General features: G+C 45.3%; 1 protein-coding gene across 6 annotated transcripts in view; it reads left to right on the top strand.

Annotated features, from left to right (window-relative positions):
- The first annotated feature begins 4,574 nt into the window (after nt 1–4,574).
- plekhg5b (pleckstrin homology domain containing, family G (with RhoGef domain) member 5b) overlaps nt 4,575–22,693 on the top strand; it is a 55,670-nt gene continuing 37,551 nt past the window's right edge. The window contains exons 1-2 of one of the 6 annotated variants that reach the window (XM_018760392.2): nt 4,575–5,475; nt 18,896–18,972. In XM_018760392.2, coding sequence (XP_018615908.1) covers nt 5,397–5,475; nt 18,896–18,972 — 156 coding nt within the window. In that variant the 5' untranslated portion in view covers nt 4,575–5,396. Of the gene's footprint in view, nt 5,476–5,777; nt 5,795–13,354; nt 13,414–18,895; nt 18,973–22,693 lie in introns of those variants that run through there. The other 5 variants (XM_018760389.2, XM_018760390.2, XM_029246264.1 and 2 more) reach the window with 5 other exon arrangements.

The following is a 22,693-nucleotide window of genomic DNA, read 5'->3' on the forward strand; positions in this document are numbered from 1 at the left end:
TCTTAAAAAAAAGAACACCGAGGCTATACACTACTTTTAGAGAAGAGCAAGTCTTCATGTAGTAGCTTGGAGCAGAATCACTTGAACATCAGCTGTTGTGTACAGGCTGTATTCTATAGCCCAAGGTATGGTACAGAGGATGAGGTACTGGAGGTGATGAAGTGGGACTAACAGCCTTTACCTGGAATGCTGGGGTGGGGTGGGGGAAGAAAGAAACACTTGTATGGTAACTCAACTGTGTTGATGCTGAACCGAAACACTAATTCAAATTAGCTGCATCTCCCACAGTGCTATCGTCAAAAATTCACGGTCGCATCCTGAAAGTGTTAACCTCAGGAATTACACAAAGGCTGAGACTGTCATTTGTTATTTTACGTAATGTTCGAAGTTGCTGCCTCAGATTCCTTTTCCAAGTAAGGTGTTTACTCTCAGGAGGTGCAGAACGCTTTTCAGACTTAAGAGAAAAAAACCAAACGCGTAAAGCGCGTCCTCCAGCTCGGCCCGTGTTCCGAGGGACGGAGATAAAAACAGTTATTACAGTAAATTAAGGTGCATTTCTCCGCATTGACTTTCTTATGTAAGGCCAGCAAAGTGGTTTTTTTGGTCCTCAGCTGCCGGAGCGTGGAGAGCTGGAGCAGTCTGGTGGCACGTTGGCTCCCTTTGTTTTGTACGCACCTGGACCACATTGTGCAGAACAAAAGACAGCATAGTTTCTTTCGCAGGTCATGGCAATAAAACATTTTTGGTTGGGGGGATGGGGGAGTGGGGCGTTCTGTCTGCCGCAGTCTGGATTTTTCGTACACTCTTGGTTCACTCTTACTCATCCGCTTACCCTCCGGGTCGGCCGCGGCTGGGTCACGTCGGCCTGGTTGAGCGTGTGTTGTTTGGCACGCTCACGGTTACTAGACCATCGAGAGGCTGTGCGAGTAAATCCCCGGTGTGGGTCCGTCTGTTTGCTAAATCTACCACATGCCTTGCTGCCACAAGGGGCTCAGGAATAAACTCAGGCTCCCAGTCGGCGGGACGTCATTGTTTGGGCCATTGTTTTCCAGAGTGGGCACGGAGCACATGAGAGGTAGGTCTCGCAGGAGACCTCATCCCGCCGACCCAAATACGGCTGAGAGGCTGGGAGTAAACACGTCTCAGTCCCGTGATGAAGTCACCCAAAGATGTAGACTAAACCGTTGCACCGCCAGGCTCGTGCAGCAAGGAAGAAGACAAGGGTCTGAGGAGAGGAGGGTGTGCTGGAGGGGAGCATAAGGAGCGTGCTGCAGATGGTCACTGTATGAGGGCATCTTTCATTTCCTCTTCTGCCAGGATGGGACCAATTTTTTAGCCACCCTTGGGCCGGGATTGACCCTGCTGGCCTTCACCAGAGAGGCTACAGCTCTCAGGGAATTTAGCCTGTGATCTCTGGGCCTTGGAGCGAGGGATTTGTCAGCCCTGATAAGCGTGATCCTGAGATCTTGACCAGGATCCAGGTCAGGTACAAGGCACCCTCCGTCGGTGCAATGCCTTGAACTGGTCCTCCTTCTGCAACCCAAAAGTAGTGGCTTAGGTTGCTCAGAATGAAGAATGGAACCTCTTTGGGTATTTATTTGGAATCTTTATTAGAAATTTCCTGAAATTTATCCAAAAAGTAAACAACATTTTAGCCCTGGAAAATGTTAGCTCTGCCACATAATATATTTCATCCGTAACCGTAACACGTCCTCTTGAACAAAACACATGTCGTTGTGGGATTACGTCCATTCACATTCTGTTAATCATTTATGCCGAGATAATTATTACAAAATCAACACAGATCCCTATTTTTTTCTGCAATATGGAAACGTGCTCCCGCAGACATCTGAACCGAAGTGGGCCTGGAAACCAATGTTTTTTTTTTTCAGAAATAAACCAAACTGAATTTCAGGCTCTAACTGAGCACTCCTGCGAGACAGCACACCATACAGTAACTAGGTGGTGACAGTTTCTGGGAATGATTTTGTTTAAAAAAAAAATATATATATATATATATATATATATAAGACAGACTTTCCTACCTGTGTGTGTGTGTGTATATATATATATATATATATATATATATATATATATATATATATATATATATATATATATATATGACAGACTTTCCATTCCTCTTTAACAGAAGGTAACAGTACACCTCTGACTTTGATCAGCGTTAGCCACATGGAGTAGAAAGAAAAACAATCGGTAATCTCTAGGCAGACACTGGGAACTAGTGCAGGGGGTGCCGTACGGCGAGTGAAGGCGCACAGCTTACAAACTTTGCCTGGTGGTGCCCCCTGTTTCCTGGCAGATCGTCAGAGCAATGGCCCCGAGCCGGCGCAGGGTCATCGCTGGAGGACGTAAAGCCAGAAAGGTGGAGGTCAGGAGGGCAGAGCCTGCTGCTGAGCTCTTGGCACCGATGAGAAGACCTTCACCTCAGTGTCTGGACACCAGTTGTCTGTGATAGAGGATCTGTTGATGAAAGAACTGTTTACTATCTCTTAACCACTCTGCCAGCTGCGGGCGGTCAGATTGCGCTGCAACTCAGTGCTGCCCATGCCCACGCCCACCCCTGGCATCATGCCAGCCACCGCCACAACCGTAACACTGCGCTGTAGTTAGTAAGGACACATTGGCACACACACAAACATGAAATATGCTAGTGTCAGGTGCTGAGACAAGCTTATGTAACTAGATCACAGGACACCCTCTCAAACAACATCATATCAAATCTTATTAAAAATAGTTAAGGGGGGGGCAGGCAATGATTCATAGTCACAGCTTGGGAGGTATTTGTTCCAGCTGTAGGAAAAACTAATTACCTCACCCCACGAAGCAAGGTAGGTAGCAAATAAGGTGGTTTTGTGCACACTGCTGAAATGAAGTGCACATGGAGTATGCGGCCACGACGAGTGTAACGGAGGATCCCTGAGCAGACGGAGAGCACCCTCAGCGCAGTAAACCCAGCATCAAATCACAACCTCTCACTGCTGCTGCAACACTACAACAGAACCATAATCAGCGCTCCTGTACGGTCTCGTGGGGCTGCTGCCGTTTCCAGGGTAAACCAAAGTGCACCCTGGTGTCTCGTCCGGACAGGAAACCTCGCCACTTCCACTAAATTGCAAGTGCAGGCACACACACACACACAGGCACAAGCAGGGTAAAGTGCTACGAGCGGACTTAGCAGTGTGTGATGTCACGATCCCCTATGGATACTGACTGGAAAGCTGCATGTTTAAGCAGGTGCACATGTGGAGATTTGCAGGGATTGCAGAATCCAAGTGTTGACCATCCCCCCAACACACACTGTTTCCCCTCCTCCACCACCCCTATTCTCCTCAAATTTGCTGTTTCTCAGTTTGGAGAGAGAGAGAGATAGATAGAATCTTGAAAAAAGCTCTAGGAGACTACATCAGCATACGCTTGACAAAGTAGTAAACACAAGACGCAGGTGCGGGAGTGTGCAAAAACAGTGTGAAGACAAATAGAAAGCAGCACTGGGAGCTCAGCTGGACAAGTCCACTGCTGAGAAAATCTCTGGAGACCGGAGTGGCTGCGCTGGACTGATCCATCCCAAGTCCTGTGACTGCAGTGTGGATGAAATGACACATCATTAGACGTGTGTTCCTATCTTCATTCAAATATGGATATGGGATATGCTGTATTGTGTGAGGGGGTGTGGTGACGCAATGGGTTGGACTGGGCCCTGCTCTCTGGTGGGTCTGGGGTTCAAGTCCCGCTTGGGGTGCATTGTGACGGACTGGCATCCCCCCTCCAGCCTTACGCCCAGTGTTGCTGGGTTAGGCTCCAGCTCCCCGCGACCATGTGTGGTGGGTTTGACTGGGTCCTGCTCTCCAGTGGGTCTGGGGTTTGAGTCCTGCTTTCGGTGCCCTGTAGCAAACTGGTGTCCTGTTATGGGTGTGTCCCCTCCCCTCCAGCCTTGCGCCCAGTATGTTGCAGGGTTAGGCTCTGGCTTGCCACAACCCCACTTGGAACAAGCAGTTTCAGACAATGTGTGTGTATTGTGTAAAGTCTGCCTTGCTGTACTTCTAAATATCTGTGATTGTGGCTTCTGTATTTGTGGTTGTTATTAATGGCATAAAGGGTTTAGCTAGTGCCTACTGTGTGGCGGGTCTGGGGTTTGAGCCCCACTTGGAGTGCCTTGCGATGGACTGGTGTCCCATCTGGGGTGTGTTCCCTTCCCCCTCAGCCTTGCGGCCTGCATTGCTGGGTTAGGCTCCAGCTTGCTGCGACCCCAGTCGGGACAAGCGGCTCCTCTTGTCGATAGATGGATTAATAGCATGATGGCTTTCCTTGATAGGTAATGTGTTTTGTGTACAATATCATTAAAGATGTCAACTTTAACAGCAACATTCGTTTTTTTTTTTTTTTTTTTTGCGCTGGATGGCCCGTCTCTGACACAGTGGCATTTGGAAAGGATGCAGGGTGCGTGTTAAATTAGCTGACGCACGCGGTAATCCGTTACGCCCACGGTTGCGCCACAGCGCCCCTAGCGTCCAGATGAAGAAACGGAGGGGGAGCTGGGAGAATGAATGGAAAGTGGAGCCGGTGATTGACGGGTGAGCGGCGCGCGGGGGAGCTCACGAGACTGACCTCGCGACAATTCAGTTCAGTTCCGAAGAAGGAACGCGCACGGGCTGTGTGAGGAGATCGCAGACAGAGGAGGACTGAGCAAAAACAAAAAAAAAAAAAACGAGAGAGAAAAAAAGACAAAAACCCGAAGAGGAATCTTTGGGGAATTGCTCACCAGGGACAGTCGCCTGATTAAAAGCGCCCTGTGTGAAAAGCGCGTCTACTAGGAGCCGTGAGTGAGGCGGAGGTTCGGCGCGCAGCTCGCGCCCGTGTGTCTCAACAACAGGTTTACCGCTGAGGCTGCGTTTAAATGGCAGGGCGCGTGAGGGAGCGGGGTTGATTGAGAGCACAGACAGCCCTACACACACAAAGAGAGAGAGAAAAACTCGACGTGTAAGGCTGAAAACAGCTGCAGAGTTTCGCCAGGTTAAAGTCAAGCGTCATGATGGAGCTGGCGGAGGACCCTACAGCACTGGAATGTAACGTAAGCGAAAAAGACTAAACAGCCAGCGCGAATATTCTTTAGAAAACGAACTAGTATTACAGGCGTAGTTTGGTTTACTAATATCAGGCGCCTTGCAGTTGCAGGCTAAGTTGAGAAAAGCTAAGTTTTAAGCGCGGGCAGCGGCTGCCGGAGAGACCCCGTGTGCCGTGCGGTTCCGAGCTCCGGGGACCGTGTCCGTTTTCCGCACACGCACACAGAGAGAGAGAAAAAGACAGGCCTCTCTGGAGCGACCCGAAAGTACCGTAGATGGTCCCTGGCGAGCGAAGGATCTGAACCGAGGCAGATGGTGCCGAAGTGGACGATGAACGCGGTACTGCAGCGGTCGCCGCCGAAGAGCTGGCTGGGTCTGCGGCTGCGGCTCAGTGAGTTTCCGAAACGCTCCTCCACACTTTCTTTTGTCACATTTCTGCACATTAGACACTGACTGAACGGAGGGGGAACGCAACCAAACATGATGAGAATACATACAGTTTTTTTTTGGGAGGCGGGGGACATAAAACTAAGGGAGCACGCGCACAAGAGGAGCTTAGAAGCGGCACCGAAGAGGTCGGTGCAGGAGTTTGGTGTCGGTTTGTTGGCACTCTTCTTGTAAAGTTTTATTTGTCGCTGTCGTGATTTTCAACTTCAAGTGGGTGAAAACTGTGTGTGTTGTGATCGCGGAGTGAGAAGGAAACGGTTAAGGTGAGTGTGTCCGCGCGACCTCCTCTTGATCGACTCCACTGATCAGATTCCTGCCTAAGGGCAGCGAACACAATTAACAACACAATGACATGAATCTCTTAAAAAAAAGCTTATTTTTGGCTTTAATAGTTATATGAATCCGACTAAGAATGAAGAGAAAGGCATAGACAGCCTGGAGACGTCAGATTTTACTAGACACACACTGTGGTAATTTAAGTACTGAGTAAGGTAACGTTTCGGCGATGACTTTACCTCTGAGCCTCAGGGTTACATCAAAACTGGCTCTTGTTTCTTACAATTTTTTTTTTTCCCTTTCTTCACTGTGGGTTGGTGTTTTGGGCGTTGCTCAGGTGATTTACCTCAAGGCTAATCACTGAATATGGTTGGCTAGACAGAGACAGACGCACAAGAGCAACACACACCCGGCTGCCTTAAAAACAAAAAACCTCCTGCAAAAATCCACGTTTATTATTTGCTTTTACAATCTGTTTCACGCTAGCCGAATTGTAACCTGCATCAGAAAGAGAGCCGGTGGTTCCCAAAGGCCGGAACGTACCAGAACTAGAGAAAGAGTAATGAAGGACTTGCACTCCTTTTTTGCTTGACTTGGTTGAATAATGGCTCACTTGTTTCTGCTCTGAAGAATGGGATAGATGTGAGCGTTCACTTGTGATCCTGCTGACCACAAATGTGTTGCCTTCACTGTGGTCTCTACGTCACTGTCTGTCAAAGCAGATCCTTATAACATCACCATTGCTTGACTAGGTTTCTTTTGGGAATAACATGATGCTCATTTCCCCAGGCAGCTGCTACTTGGATAATGATGGAAGAATCTAGTCCTCTGCTGGTAAATCATGTTCATGTAGATCACCTGTGATCACTTCAAAATTTTTGACCCATACAGACTGGGGATTGTGGAAGGCAGCTGTCCTGAACAAGGACGAAGGACCAACAAAAGGGTTTGCCTTCCAAAGCAATGGGATGTGGACATAAGTGAACTGTGTATTAAAAAAAACCCACTTTACTGGCCCCCAATGTATTTATCAGAATAGACTGCTGGTCAGATCAGTTTTGGTAATCATTTCCATCATGTTTCTTCTAAATGTAATTTTTCTCTTGAAAAATCTCACAAGGAAGGCAAATTCCTTGGACGTCAGCTGAACCTCACCACCATAGATAGTATGCTTGAGGGTGCAGGCAGTTAATTAATGGGCAACAGAGTCTGACAATCAAGCCATAACACAATCTCTGATAATATATATTAAAGATCAGGATGCAGGGTCTGAAGTTAGGGTTTTTGAGTTATGATTATTGAAATGAAAAATCCAAGGCTCACTGTGGTGCCCAAGGAGGGTGGAGCCTGAAGGAGGAGCTAGGTGGATGGATCACATGGATACAGACATGGTCCAGCAAACATGAAGGAATCTGAATTACACTTGTGCTCTAAGAACCCTGTAATCCAGCCATCTAGAGCTGCCTTGGCTCATTGGGGTCTTAAGTCTCCCTGAAACAGATTGGTTTAATCTGGGACCAGATGTCAGTCTGTCTGCAAGGTCCTGGCACGCATTCCTCTCTGGTTTCAGCATCGTTCTATGGGTTATTTTACTAATATTTCTTGTAATGTCTTGTTCGTGGTGAGACATCACATCCCTTTGTCATACTTTAAACAAAACTGCACTGATTGAGGTACATTTGACTTTTCCTATATATTTTTAATAGCACTCAGCATCCCAGGTATGTTTATTTGGGTGGCTGTCAAAGTGAGCTTCCGTTTTGCTTTCTCTGCTGCTTTGGTTTTCTAGCCTTATCTTGACTTTCACCTATGTTGAGGAACTTTGTGTACAAGTACATGAGTTGAGAAGCACCTGGTGTTGTGGACTTTTGATGACAAGATTCTTTTACTGTCTCACGGAAAGACTTAAAGGAGTTACTGTTTTGGGAAAGTCTTTTTTTTCTCTTTTTGTCTCATTAGTATTATTTTGTCTGAAGACACCTGTTGAACTGTAGTTCAGTTAAGATTTAAGAGCCTTGCTTCAAAATACTACGGAAATACTACCGAAACAGTTCAATGTACGGGCAACTGTCTCCCACTTCCATAGTTTCAAACAGTCGCTATTGGGTGTTCCTGGTTTGAGGTTCCGTTCAGCATGAGGCAAGCACTGACAGCATGGTGTTGACTTTATGATGGGACAGCGCTGATTGGAGGCATAGCAGCTCTCCATCAAGGGTTGTGGGCCTGGGTTGACCCAGCTTCATTCAAGCTGACCTTTCACCTACACAGAGCAAGTTATTGGACCGTACTGTTGCTGGGCCATGTGAATGGGTGTGCTGATGCCCAGTAACTGTTGGGGCGGTGGTGGGGGTTCTGGCAATTGCATCATGACACACACACAAGGTCCTAGAGGCCACCACTTTGTAAAATGTTAGAAGTCTGAGGTCAAAACCCCAGTAGGGTGAAGGTTTTGCTTATTCAGTCTTCTGTATTGTGAATGTTCAGCTGTGTCCATGGCCTGAAATAAATATTAGGTATATACATTAATAAAGCAGATATATTTAAGAAACCAGATTATTTGTGTGGCTTTTGGGTAGTTTGCCTAATAGAAGTTGCTTAAATTTCATCATGTCTGAACTGTTCATCAGTAGTATTTGCATTTATAGTTGGCATACGCCAGTTGTGGCCTATGTATTTCGACAAAGGCTGACAGACAGCAGCCTCCACACATCCTCTTCCATTCCTAAAATTTTTCCTTGTTACTTTAGTACCCGTTGTTGTGTGAACCACGTGTAAATCGTCAAAGTAATGATGAATTATACATGGAAATGAGTGGTTTTGGAACGACTGCTATGTGGCATAAATCTGAGAATGGGCTACAGCCTGTTAAACTACTGAACTGTCTACCATGTCTAACCTCTGCTGTGTGGAAAATCTGAACTGATGATCTCCAGCTGTTTCACATCCAGAGATGAAGTCATTGCCTGAAATACATATGCAAACAGCTGTAGGCTCTTTCCCTAACTGTCCAGACTCACTACCCCCCAACACCTCCATTTCCTTATCACATCTCTTGTTCATCCATCTGTACCTTCCTCTTTTCTTTAAAAAATCCTGCAATACATATGAGGGTCTTTTATAATGTACTGTCAGTATGATTAACATAGCCTCTTTTGTCTCAAGTCTGGTGCTTCCTCCATTAATGTTTAAATGTCAATTTCTGTGTTTAACGGTGTTGATTTTCACAGCTATAGCCTGGTTGGTTGATGTGTGAGCATGAAGTGCAAGATGTACTGTTTTCCACTGAAAACAGACTTCTGAATTAAATATCTTCGTTACCTGTCGGCTGTGATGGAAAGACCTCCGCATGCGAGCCTGCTGCTGGATCCTTGAGAAAGGTGGCGGTTTTTCTGCCAGGCTGTGTGTGAGCATTTTAAATATGCATTCCCTTACTGACAGTGGCTTTGGCAACTGTGTATGAACCCAGCAAGGAGAGAACATGTCCAGCATATAGTGGTGATTACATCGAAGACCTCATCCATCTTCTCTTAGCAGAACATTCAGGGTCAAAGAGAACTGCTTTTCCTTTGAAATAGAGTATAATTAAAATGCGCCATTTACTCTGAAGTGGATCGCTTCCATCTTTCGTTTAGCGAGTCTCGAGGAGGTTCTGTTTGCCCCAAAAAAGAGGCCTTCCTTTAGCCAAACCCCCCACCCCCCAAATTGCCTGTTGACGAGTTTTTAAATCCACTGTACAATTTTATGACAATAACTATCTCTTTTGAGGATGTGAACATTAATTTCTGTGCCGCGTTGTGGGTGGAAAGCAGAAGCTGTTGTTGCCCTTTCAGAGAAAGAGAGCTCCACTCTGCAATTTCGACAGCAGGGTTTCAATTAACAGCTTCTTCAGATCAACACGTGCACTAAGCCCGGGAGCCCGGCACCACTTAATTTTCCAGCTGGAGGTTTGGGAGATTGACCGCTTTAAATGCATGTCTGAGCAGTGGTGTTTGTCCGTGGCACTCGATGTCTCCACGTTCTTGTCTCCCTCTGAGGTGCAATCTGGAGCTGCTTTCCAGTACATGGTAGCTCGGTGCACACTGCTTTTACTTGGTTCTGCAAACACCTGCTATTTCAGCCAGTTTAGTGCTGTATGGTGAGAATAGGCACCTTTTGTTCATTTCAAACACCTGCACCCCCAAGAGTTTCAAAGCCACACATTACACTTGTTTATTCATGTAGCAGCCTCATGTGATATACAGTTTTTATTATTTAAGCGAAGTCTTTGTCCAGGGTAACTTGCAGCACTAGTTATATGCAATATCTACATAGGTAGAGCTAGATTCTAAACAGCATCTGAATGTGTAAACCAGGAGTTGAGGCACCAGTAGTTCTTGCTGTGCCATAGTACTACTCAGAATTGGGATTTCCAACAGAACAAAAGTTTTTACTGTCTTAATTCTTAGACAACAAACTCCCTTTCTTTACAACTGGCAAATTGTCCATTTTCTGATTGGTGAATAGCTCATCTCTTCTGTTTTTCCCCTCTCTTTGAATTTGTTAGACTCAAAGGCTTTATGTTTGTTTGTAAGATCACAAATGTGTCCCAGGTCCTTCCGCTATGTTTGGAGGGGCCTGGGACACATTTGTTGGCTGTGCAGAGGGGTGAGGGAGTGTACCTTCTACCCCCTACACCTACGCCATAACACTGCCCAATGTTTGCTGATCCAGAAGAAGAAGACAAAGCCTAACCATGGTGACCTTTGACAGTGCTGGGCCTGAGAGACTGCTTAGTTTCTATTGAAATACAATATGGACCCCCCCCCCAGACCAAGTTGCTGTTTTGTGTGCTTTTCCTATCCATCCCAAAATGTTTAAAGGCATTGCAGGGCCCCTGTCTTCTACAAACACCCTGTTTTGGGACCCAGGTGGCACTTACCACTGACTTTAATGGATAAAACAGAACTTTTGAGTGATGGTTTCTATTTCTATGCCATGGTAATTGATAGAAGTACTTTGGTTTGAAGCCTCTTGCCGGATGTGCACCCTGTCTTAAATTTTTTATTGTGCAGTCAGTATTATTGTATATACACCTGTTTTTGTTTTTATATATATATATATATATATATATATATATATATATATATTAATTCTCACAAAAAGTTATACCAGGTGCTACCAAGTATAAGGTAGCTGGAAATGGCTGCAAAACAAATAATGCTCTGGCTGCTGTGTTCAGCCTCACTGGTGGGTGATGCATAAGTTGTGCTATCCAGTCTTTTACTGTGGTCTTCTTACTGGCCGCTGTTGGCCACTTATTGCAGATTGAAGCCCTATAGCATATGGCATTGAAAACGAATGTTAGTTTCCTGTGGCCAATCGGGGCAGAAGGGTAGAAAATAGTCTGTGCAGTCAGTTCCATCTATGTATGCCTAAATACAACCTTTCCTTTTCACAAATTTCACCCACCTGTGCAGGGATTGAGCAATAGGTGCTTTTGCTCCCTTCTCTTCCCTTCATGCTCAATATCACTCTCACACAGTGTGACAATGGGATTGAGCATGAAGGGCCATCAAAGATCTCTTCAGATCCTTCCTTCACTGGGAAGCAGAAATAAGTGACACAACGAGTAAGCTTGTTTATAAGTGTTCATTGGTACTTTACACTAAATTTGGGCATAGCTGTGGTAAACACTAGTGGGAGGCTGTTACTCTAAGGGAATGGTGGTAGGATGCCATAGTCACATACTAGCTGGTAGAATGCTTGGTTTCATGGTCTCTGAAGGATGGGAATAGGCACTGCCCTATTTTAGCTGTGAGATTGCTGGGATGTCAAGCCAGTTCTTTGATACGGTCAACTGCCACTATGAAAACTAAGGGTTTGGAGCTCAACATTAGGAACAGCATGTTGCGTACAGACTTCACAGGGATAAGCTGGCTTGAAAGTAGAGAACATGCGTGTGCTTACACACATGCACAGACTCAAAACACAACACAGCCTGCACAGCCATGAACAGATGTGGGAAATGGGGAATTGTTCCTGTCTCAGTCTCCGCTTTTCTACATCTACAGTCTGGGCTCTCAGGCTGTGCAAGCAGGATTCTTCATTAAAAGGAAGCCTTGTGCTCAAATATGTCTCAGATCACTACCACATGTCTCCAAAGCCCTGCTCTGGACAGCTAAGCGGCTCCCATCCTACCCTCTAATTTTGCTTCCCAAAATTAGACATCTGGGTCGCTCTGTAACTCTGCCTCTCCGCCTTCTTCTCCTGTTCAAACTCGGTGCTCCCATACTGCTCGAAACATTTTCTAAGCTTTTCCGTTGCTGTAGGGCAATAGTACTGCAACGTTATGGAAACGGTGTGGGCCCAAGTTGGGTCAGCTTACCACCCTATTTGGCCAGTCTTTCTAGTTTTTACCTTTTCTGAGTTTTTAACAGGGGAGGTGCAAATGATCGCTCATCACCTCTATCTCCCCTGGTACTCATTGTGGTTTAGAATCGCAGACATTTTATGCTGTAGCTGTGCATGTACATGTTGACTTACTGAAATAGCCTCATCTGGGCATGTGGGAGAGACAGTGCATTCAGAAGCAAAGGAATTATTCCCCATACATTAAAAAGCGAGGCAGCAAATCATGCACAAAAATGTCAGGCTGCTACAATTTTTGCAGAACTTATAGAAATTTTGCTGCCTCTGTAGGAGGTGGTTAAAAAGCCGGCTTTGTGTTGCCCTGTTCCAAAGCCATTGGCCCAAGTTGCCCTTCCCAGCATGCAACTTGCATCCCCATGAATAAAGTACTTGTCTGAAGGCGTGGGTTGAACACCCCCCCTACCCAAAAAGTCGTCCAGCACCTTCTGCCTGAAGATTTCACAGCAGTTATGATACTGAGCAGCTCACCATAAAGATTAATTTCCTAAACTTTTTTTTTTCAGTTTTTTTTTCACTGAACTAATGGACTTGGACTTAAATATTATATACCATAGCACTGCTGTTACAGAACTGTACAGGAGAGGAGCTTGCCTCTCTCTCTCAAAGGACAGAGAGGAAGGGGACCCGGTAGTATCTGCAATGCTGAAACTAGCTTACTGTTACAGAGAAGGTGGGATTGGATCTGAGCTGAGGAACCTGTCTTTTCCTCCATCAAACCAGTCTTTCTAGACATAAGAAATGCCTGGGGTGACCATTTACTTGATGAAGTCTGGAAGAATCGGTTGTATAGCTCTCATAGCAGTTTGAGGGCCAGTTTTCTTGTGACAGGTGGTGCACTGCAGAGCTTTTTGGAATGCTTCAGGATTCAGACAGTTGAATTTAAGTAAGGCTTCCATAACGGGGTCAAGCTGTTTTGTAGGTTAGAGGGAGCGAGAAGCAGAGGGGCCATAAACTGGTCTGAAGATGTTCAGTTGCAAGCAGAGTGATATGCAAGTCCTGAGATTGGCATGTGGAAAGTTCTTTAATTAGGGAGAGGGTGACGCACCTCATGTAGAACAGGGACGGGGTGCAGCAATGTTCCTGTACTGGAAGAAACGGGGGGCCTACGATCTGGAGACGTTCTCTTCTTCGCTGTCTGAGTTTGGGGCTGAGCGATATTCCTGGGCCTCCTCCCTGGATGTCATCTGTGATCTGTGCGGTAAGGTTGATCGTGGGTCTTTTGTCTTTCCGTTTAATTATGACACATTTTTCCCTAAATATATATCTGCTGTCTTAGTTTGAAACAATAAGCTGGACATTTTCTGAAGCGGCTCCACTCATTCTTACCTCTTTGCCTTGTGCTTGAAAAGTGGCAAGTTCACAGCACTTCACTAGAATTAAATCTGTAATATGGTAGGAGAAAAGCTATAGGTTGGGAACTGTGAATGATGGAATTCAGCTAGACAAGGAGGTGGACACAGTGGAAGTTGATTGGGTTGTAAGATGGTGATGCTGGGGCTAACGTTGTTTGGGTTCTTTGTCCTGGAAGGTTGAGAAATTGAGGGAGGGATTGGCTACGAAGGAGAAGCTCTTGGGAGGGTTCATCAGAGGTGCTCCGGAAAGGTAGACAGGCTCATTTTGTAATTGAGTTGCTAATTGTTTTCTCCAAAGCTGCAGTCGTGAAACCCCTTGAGAAAAGACTTGGACACGTGAGACCCAGAGGTTGAAGGTCATGAGTGCGTGAAAGGACTCAAAGGATTGTTTGGTGGCTGGTGTGCTGAGAAGTAATGTCTCTTCCAATAACGTGGCAGCCTGGGCCGTGCTCTGTTTTCAGGCGCCTCTCCAGAAGACTCTTGCCTATAATTTAAAATGTCTGTGGCAGAGGTGCATCATAGTTTGTGTCTACAAAGGATTTAATCATATTGTAATTAGAATAACAGTTGAGGTTTGCAGTAGTTCAAAATACAGTATCTTCTGATGCGCTGAAAATAGTGCTCAGAGACTGGTAGCTGTAATATTTAAAAAAATATTACAATTTTTGTAATGGGCAAAAAAATTCCCTGTATTGCTCCAAAGGTCCAAACTGTAACAATTTTCGTATACTGATATACTGGATTTTTTTGCTATGTGTGATCCTGTTATGCTATTTATGTTCTTAATTTCAGCAATAAACGTCTTGAAATTATATTGAAGTACTTTTCAGCACAATCTCTTCCTGTTCACGCTATCTGAATCTCTTGGTACATCCAGACTTCAGGGCCATTTGCCCCCCTGTGCTGTTAGGGAAGGGGAACAGATGATGCTTTATGTCGGGGAGGTGAAATATTTCATCTCACTACTCCACTGATTTTATAGCTTATTTCTGCTCTGGATCTTTTACATTTATTTAGCTGGTGCTTTCCTCCAAAATGACTTACACCGTTAAGGTACGTACAATGACTTACTCACTTATACAGATGGGTAATTTTTGAGCTACTGCCTTCTTACACAAAGGTTGATTCTCACCTCTGACTGTAGTACCTTTTGCTCTAGCAAAAATGTCCCAGCTTTATAGAAAGTTATACAATTGTATAAGTATCTTATCATTGTAAGTTGCTTTGGAGAAAAGCGTCGGCTAAATTAATAGATGTAAATGATACTACTTCTGTCTGTTCTTCCAGTGCTCTCTCTGATTGTGTGGTCCACTGCCATTCCTTAGACTAGTGAGCTCAGTGTGGTAAAGAGAGGACCAGTCTATCACTTTAGGGGAGAACACAGTGCCATGGGGCTTGGCTTTGGGGAAAAAGGGCACCCTTAAGTCAAACTAATTTATCAAGAGAGAGGCCCCCATTTGGTTAAGATGTGCTGCAGTGGGTTTTAATGAATTTAGAGTTCTACGGCAGGTTCCTTGCTTTCTGGAATATTTCATTCTTTACCGGAGGCTTAATGAGGCTGCCTTGTTAGCCTACTTGACAGCATAGCTTTGAAAACACGAGACTGAGAAGCTGTATCATGGATGATTACGCAGAAAGTATCAAAAGGATGCCTTTGTTTTGTGCCTGCTGCTATCGAGCACATGGTGTCAAGCTGGTCAGCTGCTGGAATAAGGCAGATACTCAGCTATTTGCCCAGCAAAACTCGTATTCATTCTGCATTTACAAAGAAGATCAAGGTAAAAGATGTCCAAACACACATGTACAATGTCTGCGCTACTTGCAGAACACAAAACCAAAACCTTGAGGTGCCCTGTCTGTAAGGACTACTGTTCGATTGAGCAGATAGGTGAACTAGATGAATCGGGCATCTTTCACCCATATTGCTGTCTGTGTTCTCTCCTTGTGGAGATGTCTGCCGTTAGATAACATTCTCACAGCCTGAGCAGTGTGGTGATGTTGTACCAAGATGGGTGGTGGGAGTGAGTGGGGGCTTATAGCATTCATATGTGGTGCTGGTCAAACACCACCAGCCTCCTCAGAGTCTCAGTGGTTCCAGATCGAGCACAGGCCCAAACATTTACTCTGAAAGAATATCTCCATCTTATGTTTGTGTGGAAAGATGGTCAATGACTAGTACTAAAAGACAACGTGAGTTCAAGGAGCAGGGAGGGACCCTGGTTTATGGATGGTGGGGCAGAGAGGCAGCCTGATCAGAACAGACTGCATGGAACCTACTATGGATGCCTGCATAGAAACAGTGCCTTCCCTGCAACTGTGCTCTATGAATGCCTTATCTACTGCTGGCCCAGGAGATAATGGCTTTATGGAGAAGTGTTGTCTGTGTTTTTATGTTTTAAGACAGAAGTAAATATTATACATGCTGTTTTATGCACAGCCATGTTGCTTGTTATAGCATAAGCAAGTGTGTATTCTGTGCTCAGTAAAAACCCATTGTCCAGTATCGTGTGCTGTTACCCTCCTCTCCCCTTTCTGGGTGTGTTTGTGTTTTTGGCTTAATCAGCAATGCTGAGCTCAGGAATTCCTGCCTATGTTTTAGTGAGCAAGGGGGTGCTGGCAGAGACAGGGGGGATGATGGAGCTGAGTCAGGCTGCTGGATTCACCCAACACCACAGTGCCCATGTCATTACCGCTCGCCTCACCTCACATCACAACATACACAGTCAGATCTTTGTTAGTTAACTCCTGGTTCCCTGCTCTCCTAAAGAATAACATCCACGAGACCCAGAGTGAGTTATCCAACCCTCCAAATCAGGCTGTCAGAGATGCTCAAATATGAAGGCCTAGTGTACCCATCTGGGAACATCTTATATTTGCTACTGAGCCATTTTCTTTGCATTTCCTCCATAAAGAAAGTGTGGACACTACTTTTGGGGAGGAGAATCTTACTGTATGCTTTACATTTATATTTATTTGTTTAGCAGACGCTTTTGTCCAAAGCGACGTACATCTCAGCAAAAGTACAATTTATGCATTACATTGAGAAGATGCTTTCTGGGTGACACTTAATGTGCGTGTCTTTATAGGCCAGTGGTTTACCTTAAGTGATATTACTGCTCATATCAGTTGATGTGTTTTTTGTTGATCTGCAGAATGGACTTTCTTATAGCTGACAAAAATGAATACACCATACTTTTTTACTCAGTGCTGTAGTTTAAACTTTTCCTGTAATTTATCAATTTGCGAATACACAATTACTTTTTTTGAAAACTGGGTTTTTGGACAATTGGACATAGGTACATTGAGAATGATTATATAGATTGCTTAACATCCTGGGTAATTCTTAGCACTGAAATTATAGATTTCAGTTCATTGGAAATTTATAGGAAAACCCAAGTGGTTGTGACACCTGTGAGAGATTTCTTCTGGTTTTGCTTTCAGCAGATGAGCCTTCCTCAAATATGTGCTTGTGGCTGGTGACACACAAGAATAGGAAGTGCCTGGAGGATTTTTCAGAAACGACATGCTTTCGCTTCCACAGTCTCAGCTAGAGTTGTGTTTTTAATAGGCACAGTGAGGAGCAGGAGTGCATCTTGGCCTGTTCCCAGCATGCACAGCAGCAGAGGTGGCACTGGGGGACCCCGCAAGCAGGGGCGGAGTAGGGTGCGGCAGACTCTCGGGGGCAATGCAGGCACAGCCCTGTAATTAGGACTCACCAGCTCCAGATGTGTGCGGCACGCTGCCACCACCCCCCTTCCTGGTGTATGGGGGGGAGGGCAAGGGTGCAAGGTCAGAGATCGCCAGGATCACAGCACTGTGGGGCACTTTTGCAGATGAATTGGCTTGGCTACCATCTTTTGACACCCCGCAGGAGTGTGTTTTTAAGCAGCAACGTTATTGCTGCGTGCGCCGAGAGGAAATTCCCAGCAACACCTAATTTGATATACAGTGTGTGCTTGTTGAGCTGCGCCTTCGCGCAATTGCATGGCACACGCTCCCTGTGGAGGGAAAGTGTTCAAGCTTTACGTCCATTTGTGAGGACATGGCAGCAAGGTCTTGACACCAAACTGAGAGAGGATGAAGCAGGGGTGGGGGTGGGATCTGGTCTCCAAAAATCCATTCTGGGAGTCTCAGAAAAATCCCAGTTGTCCAGCAGTCCTGAAGTGTTTGGAAACCTTAAGACTCGTGGCTAAGCTGTCCCTGTTTTCTTCATTAATGTGCAGATAGAGCTCCCAGGATTCCACTAAATTGCCGCTGCTTCTGGCATACAAGGCACTAGGTGCTAATTCTGTATTTAACACCATGACGCATCAGTCAGGTGGCGAGAAGGTGTCATTTTGAAGATGGCTGTTTCGCTGTAAATGTCTTTTCCCGGAAGGGAATGTGAGGTCTTTGGGGAAATTGTACGCTGGACAGTGTTGCCACTGAGTTCAAAATTCTCACATAGTTCTGCAACTGTTTGACACCCTCACATGCTATTGACTGGCTAAATGTTTCAGAGCATTTTTTTTTTTTTTTTTTTTTTTTTTTTTTTTTTTTTTAAATGTGAAATCTGAGTTAGTTTTCTATATTCCCCCCCCCCCCCATCCCATTCTTCTCAAACCTCCTTTTCTGCCTGTTTTGACCTACACACCCACTCACTCAGTCTTTTTTGAAATTCATTGGAACCACCCCTTCCCCTTTGGGCCTCTTTTTTTTTCCCTTTTAACATGCCGTCTCTTTTTGTTCTGTTATTCCTGCTTTGTCTCATATAGTCCCCCTCTTCCCTCCAGTGTGATGATAAAGGAACTTCCTTTAGTGGTTTTGTTGTGTCTGTAGCATAGATTGTCAGTGCTGACTGTTGCAGGAAGCCGTGGTCGTCGTCATGTCTGTGTCGCATTCACTGTTATTGCTAACGTTGCATGTTCTGTTTTGCTCATGCATTGGGAGTTCCCTGTCTGATGCTCGGCAAGCCTGTTCCCTCTTCTTGCCTTCCCCTCGTGCTCTCACTTTCTTTCGAATACACTGCACTTTGGTGCCCCTTGAGGCCGGCGTGAACCTCAGCATGTCATCATGTTGTTTATCAAAAAAAAAAAAAAACACTATATTGTACATTTCTTAACCACACTGGATCTGGAAACTTCTAGATCTTCAAAAACAAATTTAAAAATTAAATATTTTCAGTGTGAACAGTTGCCTCTTGCACATCATGAATTTGTATCTCAGATTTTTGCTGTTCAGACGATGAGGGTTAATTGTCTGTAGCTGCTGTTCAGATGATCTGCCACTTGGCTTAAAGAGCATTTACTGTAGGTGTCTGATTATTCCTTCCTCTTACTGTCATTGCAGATGAGAAGTCCACTCAGGAAGAAAAGAATATGGTGTGCCAGCACCCAGACTGCCCTGACCGTCGTCGTGCTGCTAAGGTGAGGTACCAGTCTTGTGTATTACTTTCATCTTCCCCATATAACTGGGGCCTGAATGAGTGCTGTTAGTGCAAAGTAGGGCTACATCTGAGTTGCTACTTTACACTTGTGGTCTATTGTGCAGGCAACCCAGCCAGATTAGGCAAAATCTGAGCCATTGTGGTGGTCTCTCCCGGCTGTCTTGGTTCATGTCAAGGACTTTGTGAAAGCTGCCATGTCTCAGCTTAAGTGTTCCTTATAGAACTGGTTAGTACTGAGGGAATGGGGATTTGGAGACCACAACGGGAAGAAGCATAGGGGCTGGAAAGCAAGGCCTTGCACACATCACGGTGTTATGCATCGGCCAAAAGGTGGGGGGTTGAGAATTTCCAACTTGAAACGGCAGGCCATAAAATGGTCAAACATACTGTGCGGCTCTAGAACGTTCGGTGGAATCCCACCCCCTCTCAGAATCCGACTTCAAAGTCAAGCCAGGTGGGCTTAACCCCTCCGTCTGACTAAAACCACGTTTGGATGCCATAAACGCACCTCCAAAGCCTCCTGCTACTCCTTCAAGAACAAAACATACTAAGTCCTATGTAAAAAGCCTGGCCTGAGCTTTTCTGTTCCTTCCCTCCCCCCATTTAAAATAAACAGCAGAGGTGCCCCTGACTGTATCACTGTTTATTCCAGTGGTGAGAGGGAACCTGTAAAGTGCTGGGGGGGGGTGGTCTCAATGCTGACAGAGCCCGCCTGGCGCTGCCTGTCTCTAGCCTAGTTGTGGGGCTGAGCTTGCATAAGGGGATTATAAGCAGTACTGCAATGGGTGTTTTTCAGTTGCTCTCCCCTCTGTGATTTGGGCCAACCTGACTGTTCTGGGAGTGTGTCGAGAAATAAGGCAAGTGTTTAACAGTTCAGAGTTAAAAGCCCTTCCCTTCTTTTTTGCACACTGCACCCCCACATCATAAGTCCTCATCAGAGTGTTTTAAGTCCTTGGCAGCACTGCATCCTTCATCTTCTCCATGTGAACCCAGCTGATTGTTTACACCATGTTCCATCTGCCTCCACACCCCAGTGAAATTCAGACCAGTCACACAGACCAATCAGACTGCTTCTTTATTCATGTGTGGTTAACCCTGGGTCATGACCTTTGACTTACAGTAATACTGTATATGTTGTCAGTTCTTCATTTGCACCACATGGAGTAGGGCTGTATTCAGATGTCTTGAGTTTCATCTCCCTTTCTTTCTAAATACACTATGTAACTGTCCACTATTTGACCACTTTGTTGCTCTGTACTTTTTGCTCTGTGGTGTGGCTGTGAAGAGTTCCAGGAAGGGTTCCAAGTTCCCCAGTCCCCCCCCCCCCCCCCCCCCATCTCCTGTACACATGCCTCTTCAGAGGCCTGCATGTTGAGACCTAAAGCCTCTTCATTGAGACTGATCAGGCTGTGCTTTATTTAGCTATAATTTCTGACAACAAAACTTCCTTCCTCAACCACTGTGGTTTAGGTTTGTTTTTGTGCACATACAGGTATGCAGCAGCAGGGGGAGGTAGTCACATAAGCTATTAAAAATGAAAGACTGAAATCAGTTTTTTTTCTTCTTCTCCTCCTTTACCAGTGAGTAGTCATTGTTCTCCATGCTTGACCTCAGTCTGTCAGAAATTTGATTGATGAGGAGTCATGCCCCATCAGCAGAAGACCCTGTTCCATGTCTGTGTAATTGAAGTATGGTGTTACTTTTGTTGCTGTTTCCTGTCTTGTGTTAATTGTCAGCTTAGCAGCTGCTCATAAGTGCCCAGAAAGTCATTCACCATTACACATTCCCTGTTGTGGGGCCTGTACAAGGCCTTGTTATGTCTATTTCTTCTGAGCACTTTACCTGAGTAAAGACATACCGTGAGCACTGAAGGTCTGTGCCGCCAGCACACGCAAGCAAGATAGAAGGAGACGAACTACCATGTGTTCTTGGACATACTCTGTGACCTCATTGGCTTCTGTCTCATCCAGTCCGATGCCCGATTTGCTACGGCTGTTTTTGTTTTGACTCTTGCCCTTTGTATCTTGGTGGTTTTTCTGCTGATGATATTACATACAATGTTATTGGACAACTTTTGGAATGTTATCACTGGTTTACAGCGCCAGGCAGGAGACCGCTCACTTAAAGTGCCACCTTAAGCCTGGGTCTCCATGTTGGTGTGTTGACATGCAGCTAGCTAGAGCATGGACCAGTCTGAGCTCGCTGCCAGACTTGACGATGTGAGTTTTCTGTGCTCACCACAGAACAGGACCAGACGTAGCCCGTGGGTGGAGTCCTCCATGGCAACACGCGCCTTTCCTGATACAAACAGCTTGTGCAGAGGGGTGATTGCCGAAGGGGGCTTTTTTTTCGGTCAGTGATGCTGATGACTTTAATTTTGGGCGTTTAATTTTTGGCGTTTAATTTTTTTCTCGTTTTCTTGCCTACTGTCTTTGACAAGCCCCATAATTGTTTGTCAAAGTGGAGACTTTAAAACTTACCTTCTCTCTAATCATCCCCCTCATCTTACACTGTTTTTACAAGAGTCTGACCAGTCCCCCCCCCCATTGATGGCTTACAGTGTAGATGTGAGGCTGAAAATGGTGGTAAGCTGTTGCTGTGAACATCAGTCTTGACCTTGTTGATATACACTTGTGTTGCTTGGCTCATTGTAACCTTTTTTGTGCTTCAGGAACCAGAGCCCTGAAAACCTGGATATCTGCAAGTTTTATTTTTCAAGCCCTGAATATGTGTCATGCATATATGTTGATCTGCTGGGCCCTTAGTCTCTGTAAGGGTGTCTGAGTCCCTAGACACTGTATGTTTGCACTTAGTTATTAAACCTTTTGATGGTGTGTGTTTACATGGTGTTAATGCACTGTGTTACTGAAAGATCCTCATTTTTGCAGTCAGGCTTGGAGCCCAGTGAATTGCCAAGCCCTCAAACATCTTTTACAGAGTGAGGTTTGAAACGCTTCAAACTGCTCAATCTCAGCCACACCCCTGAACTGGTTCTGACTTGTACCTTAACAGTGTGAACAGTGCTCTTGTAGTCTTTCAGCTTCATTCCCACCTTCCCCCATCCCTTATTTAGTCTGTTTTTGTCACACTGCTTGTACATTTCATTGGCAGACATAGACGGCTATCTGCATGTTCAACTGAATTTGCATTCTGTGCGTGTGATCTCATATGTTTCATGCAGGTGAGTTAAAGGCCCACAATTTGTTCATTATGATTATGTTGTTGGCTCTGTGTGATTTGTTTACCTTCAGCAACTTGTCCTTTGTGGTTAAAAGCAACTGTAAAATGAAATGTAAGGTAAATGCACAGTTCTTGACAGTTGTCCATATATTTCTCACACCAGACTTAATGGCTTATAGATTTAAATAATAAGGTAGGGTGACGAGCCTGAATGGTGGTTTCTGGGTGTCCAGAAGGGTGGGGGATTTTGCAGTTGCGTAAGACCCTAGTGGTGGTTGCTGCCTGAAATGACAGAATTATCGCTGCTGGCATGGGCTGCTCTGCCACTGTTTAACTTGGGGATCATTTTGGCCTCTTGTGTTGGGATGGAAACTTAGAAGGCTGACTAATCTCTGTTTCTGTATAAAATGAATCATTTAATTCAGTTGCTTATAGTGAATAACCCTGGCTAATTGGTGATGACTAATGATTTTTTCAGAGCCCAAAAGGACACTAATGATGCCTTTCACATTTATGATCTT

Source organism: Scleropages formosus, chromosome 19 (assembly GCF_900964775.1).
Source record: "Scleropages formosus chromosome 19, fSclFor1.1, whole genome shotgun sequence".
In the NCBI taxonomy this organism is placed as follows: Eukaryota; Metazoa; Chordata; class Actinopteri; order Osteoglossiformes; family Osteoglossidae; genus Scleropages; species Scleropages formosus.